This window comes from Nilaparvata lugens, unplaced genomic scaffold, assembly GCF_014356525.2.
Source record: "Nilaparvata lugens isolate BPH unplaced genomic scaffold, ASM1435652v1 scaffold7889, whole genome shotgun sequence".
In the NCBI taxonomy this organism is placed as follows: domain Eukaryota; kingdom Metazoa; phylum Arthropoda; class Insecta; order Hemiptera; family Delphacidae; genus Nilaparvata; species Nilaparvata lugens.
In genome coordinates, this window is record NW_024093636.1 from 1 (window position 1) to 11593 (window position 11593).

Sequence of the window (11593 nt, forward strand, 5' to 3'; positions counted from 1 at the left end):
CCTCTGCCAACACTGCAAAGCGAGAAAGAGATAGCGCAATCCACTTTGTTGAATGATAGACAAGGATAGCAATACCATTGCTAATCAAACACTGCCATTGTAACGTGGACCTCACTATAGTTATACGTTCTTCTTCACAGCTCACAAACGATTTGGCAACAGTGCCTAGAGATAGAAAAGGATAGAGCTATCAGCTCTCTCCAATGACAGATAGTGATAGCAAAACAATGTTGATCAGTAGCTGACTTTATAACTTGAATTTTACTATATGTGTCAATAACGTTATGCCCGTTTTTATGGTGTCTATAGAACGTCATATAGAGCACATCACCAGAATTCATTATGCTTTCAATATTCTTTGTTTCAAATTTAGAAGGAGAAAGAAGTATTGGTTCAAGTGAGTCATTCTCTCATTATTGCACGGTATGAAACTTTGTTTGCACTATGAGGTCTGCTTAAATATAACTACTGCAATTGTTTTTAGTATGGAATCATAGTTCAGTTCCGCACCATCTGTTTTATTTCTCCAATTTATATTCGGTATTATTTTAATCGTCAACATTCACTGTGTGAGTATTTCTTTATATTATCATAATATAATAAAGTTTGTTATTTTTATTCCTCTAAAATTATTTCTTAAACATGTGAATACTTCCTATTTTAGTGATAATAATTTAAAATATTTCTTCTTCGTTTGGTTTTGAAGCATCTAAATTTGAAATCTACTTTGTGAAAATAATTAAGGACTGAAAATTTTGTGAAGTGAACAACTACAAGACTTAACCTATTTCGGACTATGTGTAACCTTATCTAAATTTGGGAGAGGAATAGCACAAGGTTACCTCATTTTTTCTCTCCCTATGATGTACTCTCTTTGATGATGTACTTATTGTATGAATCATTAAAGAATAAATAATATTATGAGGAATAGGCTGTTGTATAAATTAAATTATTGAGAAAATAGAGAAAAACTGAATAATAGGAATATATTTTAATAATAGTGATATAACTAGCACAGTCTTTATAATTTCTTATTTAAGCACGTATTTTATCCGTGTTTGAATAAAAATGTATAAGATGGGTATTATTGATTTCTATAATAATTGAACATTCGATAATAATTTTACTAGCAATCTATAATACGCTTTTTCTATGTATTTGAACACGACATGCAGTCGATTATTAAGTAAATATTAAAAACTTTTACTTACTGACTGGAGTACTTTCAATCGTAGTGTATAACAGTGTATAACTATAGTGTATAACTATACAGTGTTGAAAATGATCGCCAGGCGATTGAAAGTACTCCAGTCAGTAAGTAAAGTTTTTAATATTTACTTAATAATCAACTGCATGTCGTGTTCAAATACATAGAAAAAGTGTGTTTATACAAGCAGCTCGGATGGATCAAGAAATCATCACCTTTAAATCTATAATAATTATTAAAATCTTTTACAGATTCTAAGACACTTTCCACCAATAAAATGGAGGTACAATATCAACCATTATCAAAGAAAAATAGGACAATCTACTATAAAATATTACTTCTGCTAGGAGTGGTTGTACTAATGAGTATGGTAATTGTGATATCAAGCATAGCATACATTATTTACGTGGAAAACGCTTCGAAATCTGAAGAAAATTATGGTTTTTCCATGTTTTCACTTATGGGTTGGTCCAGCAGAAATTATTTGCCAAAAAGATGGTTTGAAGAAAAAAACGAGAATGAGTATTCAATAAGGTAAATCATATTTTTTTACACAAACAGAATTTTATTTATTTTCTGTGGATACAATAACAAATAATATAGATATGATCAGGAAAGAACAACAGACATGGCCCCAAACTATTCTGTTCCCAAATTTTTTAAATGAATATCATGTCACAATTTTTTAATTCAATGTTTATTTATTCATTCCACTTCCATTGAATAGTTTATATCAAAGAAAAATTCTTATTATATCATATTCTAATAATTCTTATAATATTCTTATAATTCTTATTATATTATATCATGTACATTGTGTGTAAATAGAGTGTGATATTTGATTTGATTGATTTGAAATAAATTTCTAACATAAATTGATTTATCAATTTGATTTGATTTTTTTTTATTTAAAATGTCATTTACAGTATGCTATATATGCTGTAAAGCAGATGCCTACCGCATTATTATTCTGTATTCATATTGCAGGTGTATGATATTATAATTACACTAATTATTTTTTCTTCCCTACTGTCTAAAGTACTTACTTTACTCTCTGAAACCTAATACTAAGTGTCACTTTTTCGCTCTCGGTAGTAAAAAACAGAAAAACCCCTAGGGAGGAAAAGTGACTCCATTTAAATACATGGGGAGCATCTCTATTTTGAAACTTGCATTGTAGTAATAGTTAGAAGGTCTAAGCTCAGATGAGAAAGCATAATAGAGGTGTCTGTCATTGAGTCAACTGAATTCAATACCACAACCAGAAATTGATCAGCTCATGAAATATATGTTTGTATGAAAATTATTATATTCTTAATATTAGTAGACAATAAAAATTTATACAATTTTTAAAATATTTATTCTATTCAAAATACCAGCCAACAAATATTTTTGATCTGCAATTCAAATCTGAACCGCGTGATCTGGAGTCAGCCATTTTTGGTAGCTGCTTAGCTGATATAATTGCTACAACTTTTGCCGATAGATAGCGCAATGGCAGTGCCAATCAGACGACCGTTTTAGGTTTTAGATTTAGGTTATGTTGTTAGGAATCATTGTCACCAATACGTGAGTTATTAGAATGATTTTATTTGCAGTTTCTATAAAAAAATGTAGATGGAGGAAAAATGTTGTGTACATCACGAGCGAAAAATACTTTTTCTCCCTCAGGAAAATTGCTGCCCTTGGCTTCGCCTTGGGCTTCAAACTTTTTCCCACAGGGAGAAAAAGTCGTACTTTTCACTCTAGATATACAAATAACTATTGGTTTAATCAAAAGATCTAGTAGCAGCTAAAACCAAAGGATTGGAAGATAAAATAGGGTGGATTCTCAACCATATAAATTAGAAAACTCTATTTATACACGGTTATTTACAAATATTTTGCCATCGGAGTTGTCTTCATTGTCTATTATTGATGTCAAATTTCATTTTATCAAATTTGATTCTTTCTATATTTTTTTAACTCTATTTTTACGATTATTTACAAATATTTTGCCATCGGAGTTGTCTTCATTGTCTATTATTGATGTCAAATTTCATTTTATCAAATTTGATTTTTTCTATATTTTTTTAACTCTATTTTTACGATTATTTACAAATATTTTGCCATCGGAGTTGTTTCTTGTCTATTATTGATGTCAAATTTCATTTTATCAAATTGATTCTTTCTATATTTTTTCAACTCTATTTTTACAATTATTTACAAATATTTGTGCCATCGGAGTTGTCTTCATTGTCTATTATTGATGTGCAATTTCATTTTATCAAATTTGATTCTTTCTTTATTTTTTTAACTCTATTTTTACGATTATTTACAAATATTTTGCCATCGGAGTTGTCTTCATTGTCTATTATTGATGTCAAATTTCATTTTATCAAATTTGATTCTTTCTATATTTTTTTAACATAGATCTATCGTCGCTTCTCAATGAATTCTTATTGGGCGAAAAAAAGACTACCACTGGCTGTCTGGCTTTTATATAGCATACGTCTTCACAGTTTACAAATTGGCAGAATGTAAAAGAATACCATTCATTCTTATGACTAAATAATCTATAGACTATAAAGATTGATTCTTATAGAAATCTTCACACAGTAGCAGAATATTGAAAAAATGCTATTGGTTTTTATAAGAGTGTTCGCAGATTTGTGAGAGGATTTGTTAAAATTTGTAAAAGCATCAGTTTTAGAATGACCAATATTGTCCTTTCCTGATCATAATGGGTAGGAAAAAATTACGGAACAAGAGGACAATTAGCCTAGATACTTGAAACAATTATCATAATTGACCGATATTCAATAGAATAAATTCTATTCTATCCTTATTTTTATAATTGTATCCTATCCTTATCCTCTGAAAATCTTTGTTGATATTCATCAATTACTCAATTTTAAATAAGAAGACTAAGAGATTGTCAAAAACCACAGATTTTATTAAAAGTAGAAAGACCGGTTTCAGTTGTTACACCATTGTCAATCTCTGATAAACTCAGTGGAGTCTCTCAGTTTAATAGAGATTGACATGGTGTGTACAACTGAAACCGGTCTTTCTACTTTTAATAAAATCTGTGGTTTTGACAATCTCTTGGTCTTTTTATTTTAAATGAATAATTACCACAATATCAACTTCTCAACTACACAGAGAATACTCAAATTTAATTCATTTTCAACAGCACAGCGAGGAAACTGAATGATGAAGCTGAAATTTTGGAAAATTTTTCAAATAACGGATTAGCTCTGACTCCACTGATGGGTTGGTCAAGCAGAAAGCATTTGATGTCAAGAGGAAGTTTTGGAGATGAAATTGAAAATGATTACTCAACCAGGTAAGAAGTTCTTTATCAACCCTTAGCTCTAATGAGGTCCACGTTATAATGGCAATTGAGAAAGATAGGAGGACAGCGTTGTTGATTCTCTGCCTTAATCACAGTTAAAATTTATGTTGCTTTCCATGACGAAACACTATTAGCTTTGTTGTAGATCAGACACTGCGTTACTTGTAAATATTTGAGAAAAACACTTACTTTTTTTGGAGTCTTGAGGGATGCATTTCACTCCTGAGAAATCCTCATCAGCCTGATGAAGCTCCTCTTCAGGAGTGAAATGCATTCCTCAAGACTCCAAGAAAAGTAAGTGTTTTTTCAAATATTTACAAGTAACAGTGTCTGAACTACAACAAAGTTGTTAAAATTCAACAGACTTTTATGCTACCGGGCGTTTGAGTATTTGTGACTGAGTCTTAGAAATTGATATTCCGTTCATTTACCTTGTATGTTTGTTTGTTTGTTACTTTCCTTGCCCTATTACCATAGGTAAGGAAAGTATTGCTTTCCAAAAAAATTTAAGGTACCCTAATTTCATGTTTTCTATACGTTTCAAGATCCCTGAGTCCAAAAACATGATTTTTGGGTGTTGGTCTGTGTTGTATGGTGTGTGTGTTGTGTGTGTGTGTGTGGTGTGTGTGTGTGTGTGTGTGGTGTTGTGTTGTGTGTGTGTGTGTGTGTGTGTGGTGTGTGTGGTGTGTGTTGTGTGTGTGTGTGTGGTGTGTGTGTGTGTGGTGTGTGTGTGTGTGTGTGTGGTGTGGTGTGTGTGTGTGTGTGTGTGTGGTGTGTGTGTGGTGTGTGGTGTGTGTGTGTGTGGTGTGTGTGTGTGTGTGTGTGTGTGTGGTGTGTGGTGTGGTGTGTGGTGTGTGTGTGTTGTGTGTGTGGTGTGTGGTGTGTGTGTGTGGTGTGTGTGGTGTGTGTGTGTGTGTGGTGTGTGTGGTGTGGTGTGTGGTGTGTGTGTGTGTGTGTGTGGTGTGGTGTGTGTGTGTGGTGTGTGTGTGTGTGGTGTGTGTGTGGTGTGTTGTGTGTGTGTTGTGTGTGTGTGTGTGTTGTGTGTGTGTAGTGTGGTGTGTGTATGTGTGTATGTCTGTGAACACGATAACTCCATTCCTAATTAACCGATTGAGTTGAAATTTTAAACTTAAGGTCCTTATACCATGAGGATCCGACAATAGAAATTCAATAAAATTCAATTCAAGATGGCGGAAAAACCATGTTTTTCACGTTTTTCTCGAAAACGGCTCTAACGATTTTCTTCAAATTTATACCATGGATAGCTATTATAAGCCCTATTGACTGTCATTAGTCTCTTTTCTGGGAAAATTTCAGGAGCTCCGTAATATTTTGAGAAAAATGGCGGATAATGACTAAAAAACCATGTTTTTCACGGTTTTCTCGAAAACGGTTCTAACGATTTTCTTCAATTTATACCATGGATAGCTATTTATAAGCCCTATCAAATGACATAAGTTTTTCTTCTGGGAAAATTGCAGGAGCTCCGTAATATTCTTGAGAAAAATGGCGGCGTACTAAAAAACCATGTTTTTCACGATTTTCTCAAAAATAACTTGACCGATTTTTTTACTTTCTTGCCCTACTACCATAGGTAAGGAAAGTATTGCTTTCCAAAAAAAATTAAGGTACCACAATTTCAGTTTTCTATACGTTTCAAGGTCCCCTGAGTCCAAAAACATGATTTTTGGGTATTGGTCTGTGTGTGTGTATGTGTGTGTGTGTGTATGTGTGTGTGTGTGTATGTGTGTATGTCTGTGAACACGATAACTCCATTCCTAATTAACCGATTGACTTGAAATTTTAAACTTAAGGTCCTTATACCATGAGGACCCGACAATAAGAAATTCAATAAAATTCAATTCAAGATGGTGGAAAAAATGGCGGATAATTACTAAAAAACCATGTTTTTCACGTTTTTCTCGAAAATGGCTCTAACGATTTTCTTCAAATTTATACCATGGATAGCTATTTATAAGCCCTATCAACTGAAATGAGTCTCATTTCAGGGAAAATTTCAGGAGCTCCGTAATATTATTGAGAAAAATGGCGGATAATGACTAAAAAACCATGTTTTTCACGGATTTCTCTAAAACGGCTCCAACGATTTCCTTCAAATTCATACCATAGATAGCTATTCATAAGTCCTATCAACAGGCATGAGTCTCATTTCTGAGAAAATTTCAGGAGCTCCGTAATATTATTGAGAAAAATGGCGTATAATGACTAAAAAACCACGTTTTTCACGGATTTCTCTAAAACGGCTCCAACGATTTTCTTCAAATTCATACCATAGATAGCTATTCATAAGTCCTATCAACTGGCATGAGTCTCATTTCTGAGAAAATTTCAGGAGCTCCGTAATATTCTTGAGAAAAATGGCGGATAATGACTAAAAAGCCATGTTTTTCACGGTTTTCTCGAAAACGGCTCTAACGATTTTCTCCAAATTTATACCATGGATAGCTATTTATAAGCCCTATCAACTGACATGAGTCTCATTTCTGTGAAAATTGCAGGAGCTCTGTAATACTCTTGAGAAAAATGACAGTTACTAAAAAACCATGTTTTTCACGATTTTCTCAAAAACGGCTCTAACGATTTTTTTCAAATCCATACCCTGTATAGTTATTTATTAGCTCTATCAACTGACATGAGTCTTTTCCTGGGGTACTAATGGGGGGTCCACCCAATCCTTGAGAAATGGACTTTGTAACCTCCTTCTCGTGCATGAGGTAGGTAGGAACACGGTTTTTACTTTTTCTTCTTCCATATACCGTGGGTAGGTAGAGCAGTTTATAAAAAGAACACAGTCATAGTCAAGATATTTCATCTGTAGAACAGCTGTTTTGACGAATTTCAAAAAAACATCGAATTTCACAATATTTACATAAAGGAAAAAGTACTCTGAAAACAATTGTATATACACATATACAGTAGTCTGATCGTAGTTGCAAATATGTTGCCGTCAATCGTCATTATGTTTTTCTCCTAAATTATTCTCGTTTGATATTGAGGCTTAGGTTTATTTAGCGAACTATATTGGAATTTTTAAGGTAGGGTTATAAAAAGGCACTTTGTTCCGTGGATGTTTTTTACAAGAGAAATATTTGATCAAAATAAGGGGAAAGGTTTTTAAGAAAATAGATGTAAAATTTTAAATAGTTCAATGAGCAAGGAAAGTTGTGTGAGTGTACCACACCAGATTTTTCATATTCATACCCTGTATAGTTAGTTATCCATCTATCAGCTCTATCAACTGGCATGAGTCTTCTTTCTGGGAAACCAATGGGGGTCCACCCCATCCTTGGAAATGGACTTAGTAACCTCCTTCTCGTGCATGAGGAACACAGTCGAGATATTCATCGTAGAACAGCTTTTTGACGACTTTAAAAAAATGACGACTAAAAAAATCATCGAATTTCACAATTCACACAAAGAAAAAGTACTCTGAAAACAATTATATATACACATAATATACAGAAGTCTGATCGTAGTTTCAAATATGAGCAAGGAAAGTTGTGTGAGTGTACCACACCAGATTTTTTTAAAGCTTCCCAGAGTCTCTTATTAGAGTAAAGAAATATATTATTTGATAATAAAAATTCTTACAGTAGTGAAGTCTATTAATATAGTGAGGTCCACGTTATAATGACAGTTGAGAAAGATAGGAGAACATCGTTGCCGATTCTTTGCCTACCAGTATCTTACCTACGATTCTCACTCTAGTTTCTCTTACTTCGTCCACCTCTCTTCTCTGTTTCTCTGCAATATCCACTTCTAGCTCTGTTTTTCTTTCTTTCATCAATATTGCTTATGGTAAACTATATTTCTCCCTTACACTCTTCATTTCATTTCATGTTTTCAAAGCCTTGATACTTCTTCCCCTGTGAATCTTACCTCTCACTTGTATCTATAGAGAGGTACACGTTATAATGGCAGTGGAGAAAGATAGGAGAACAACGTTGCCGATCCTCTGTCTTGTCAATGGGCTTCTATAGGCGGTAACTGATACAGGCTTATTGATGTAATATTTACGGTTCATGCTCGTTTAAAATAAACAATTATTATACTTTACTAAGCAATACATTATATTTTCCAATAATTTTATAATGAATTTACATTATTAAGATGAAATATTTTGTTAATACATTATTAATTCCACATTGCTAAGAGACTCTTTGGCAACAGAGCAAAGCGGGAAAGAGAGAGCGCTATCAGCTTTGTTGAATGATAGACAAGGATAGCAATACCAATGTTAATCAGATACTGCCATTATAAAGTGGATCTCACTACATAGGCAGGTATAAAACAGGTAATAAAGATGAAAATCAGTATTGAAACGTTTACAGGATGATTTGAATAAGTGGCAAGCTGCATGTTTACACATCAGTCCTCAAACTCCCTCACAATTCCCCTCCATTCCAAATCTCCCTCTAGTCCTCCTCCTCCTCCTCCTCCTCCTCCTCCTCCTACTACTACTCCTCTCCTCTCCTCCTCCTACTCCTCCTCCTCCTCCTACTCCTCCTCCTCCTCCTACTCATCATCCTCCTCCTCGTCCTCCTGTTCCTCCTCCTCCTTATCCTAAGAAAGAGGCAGTTGGTAATGATTTTATTACTCCTGGAAAAATGAGAAAAATGATGGACTGACCAATTTGCGTTTTTCATCATAGTTGAGAGGTCATATCTCCTGAACGGGGAAGAATTTTGCTAATCTGTTTGCAGATTCGTGTTCTCGAGTCATGAAGCATAAGCAGGCAAATTGATAATGATTTTATTTCTTCTGAAAAATGAGAAAAAATAAAGTACTGACCATTTGCGTTTTCAACATAGTTGAGAGGTCATATCTCCTGAACGAGAAGAAATTCGCTAATCCGTTTCCAGATTCGAGCTCTTCGCATCATGGAGCAAAAGAAGGCAGAGTTGACAATGATTTTATTTCTCCCAGATAAATTAGAAAAATAATGTACTGCACAATTCGCATTTCTCAATATACCACTGCCTTCTATAGAGGATCTGATAACCAGTTATCTGATATATATAGCTGCTCTATCTTGTTTGGAAATAAATTTATTTTATTAGTCAAGAAGAGAGTATTTTCCAATGATGAGATGATAATGTTCTTAATTGCGACAAATACTTTTCCAATTTGTATCAGCCTATTTACACATTGTAGAAAGATGACTGGTACCTTATTCTAATGATGTACTTGCTTTGAGAAATAAATAATGTAGATTGCTTTTTCTTTCTGTGATAGTGAGAAAGTGATAGAGAATACAGCGGAAATTCTCCATAGGAAGGCTACTCCAAAGTTGGCTATAATTACATATAATAGACAGAGTTGGTCAGCACCTGTAAGAAACAAGGATGGAGATATAGAACCCGACCATAGACGGTTTCCTAAAGGAATTCACAATCTTGCCAAAAATGTAAGTATTTTTATATCTTCCTGAGTTTATCTTTGAAATTTCAAATTTGAGATTGAAAATGTCACAACCATTTGTTTTTTTTTTCAATAGAAATGTTATTTTTATTTACTAAATTAGTTGTATCTATTTAACATTGAATAAAACGAAATGAAATAGTGTAGGAGAATATTAACCGTAATTAATTATATTATGTGAACGGTGCTATATTTTGTAAGCTCCTGCTTTAGTTTTTGTATTTTTTAATACTTGTGACATGGCCACTTGTGAATGTTTGGACTCAATTGAATTGAATTGGTTCAATTTTCTAAGAAATAGTTGAACAAATTATATCGTCCTCATTAAAAACTTTTTAAACTACTCGCCTTGTTAACTAGAAAACGTACAAATCTATTTTAAAATGACTTGACTTTGTCAGAGTTTTAGGTTACATCATTATAATTTTATCAAATCTAACACTATATACTTTCCACATTTTATGGTGCTATCAACTAACATTCAACTCAAGCCATTATGATTTTCATTTTTGTAATTGAAACTTTCCACACACAAGCTCTGCTTTCGTGGGGCTTTACATTTAATATTTTCCTTTTTTCTACAAAAACTATGATGTATCAAATGTTAATAAGTTGGTAAATAATATGTAGTCTCTTTTCTGTTTAGGGCAACTTGTAATATAAATAGAGAAATACAAATCTCAGTACCCTTTTTGAATTATTTTATCACAACATGTTTCAATGGCATGAACGTTGAAACATGTTGTGATGAAATAATAAAGGGTACTGAGATTTGTAGTTCTATTTAGATACCGTATAATTTGTATTATGTCTATGAATTAATATGAATATATAACCTATTGAAATTGATTTACTATTTCATCTTGTTTTTGTATTGGTTGATGTCTATTTTCAATTATAAATGAATCTAAGACAGCAATAAAGAATAATAAAATAGATAAATAATATTTTTCTACAAAAACAAATAACTGTGGTTTTACAGTTGAATAAATTATATTGTTCAAACTCATACTATAGAACTCTGTAAAAGATTATCCAATCAAACAATCAATCTCTTTATTCAAAACAAACATCAAAATGTACATGAATGCGTCTTTCTTTATTATTTTCAAAATAATAAAAATATACAAATAAAAAACAAAATACATCAACATAGGTATCTAAATACATAATGAGTTGGCACTATAAAATCTTCATAACTGTATAATTCTAATTCCACGATATACTTTTTCAGTTTGTTTTTAAACCTTGTAATATCTTTTCATGAATAATCTTAGTAGGAAGGTAAGTGATGAATTGATGCCCATATAGGTCGGGCTTTGTTTGTACTCTCTGTACTATGTTCTTTAATGATAAAGTTGTTCCTATTTCTTGTATTATAGTCATGCACACTGGTTTGCCTGGGGAATTTGTCTTCATTATTTTTTACGTGTAATATTGTTTTATAATATAAAGTCCATACACAGTCATTAATTCTAACTTTTTAAAAAATGTCCTGCACGACTCTTGTCTTTTTAAATTAAATATTTTTCTTACTGCTTCTTTTTGGAGTTTTAATATCCTATTCAAGTTAAATGCACTAGTCCCACCATAAATCTCAATGCCAA

The 11593-nt window shown here is 32.6% G+C and overlaps 1 protein-coding gene across 1 annotated transcript; it reads left to right on the forward strand.

The window, feature by feature from the left end:
* Nucleotides 1-459: 459 nt before the first annotated feature.
* On the forward strand, nt 460-9972 carry LOC120349017 (the record flags this gene model as incomplete). The annotated part of the gene is made up of 4 exons (XM_039418958.1): nt 460-569; nt 1459-1741; nt 4383-4535; nt 9801-9972. Coding segments are annotated over exons 2-4 (582 nt in total), but the record flags the coding sequence as incomplete, so codon positions are not given.
* Between the last annotated feature and the right edge of the window lie 1621 nt (nt 9973-11593).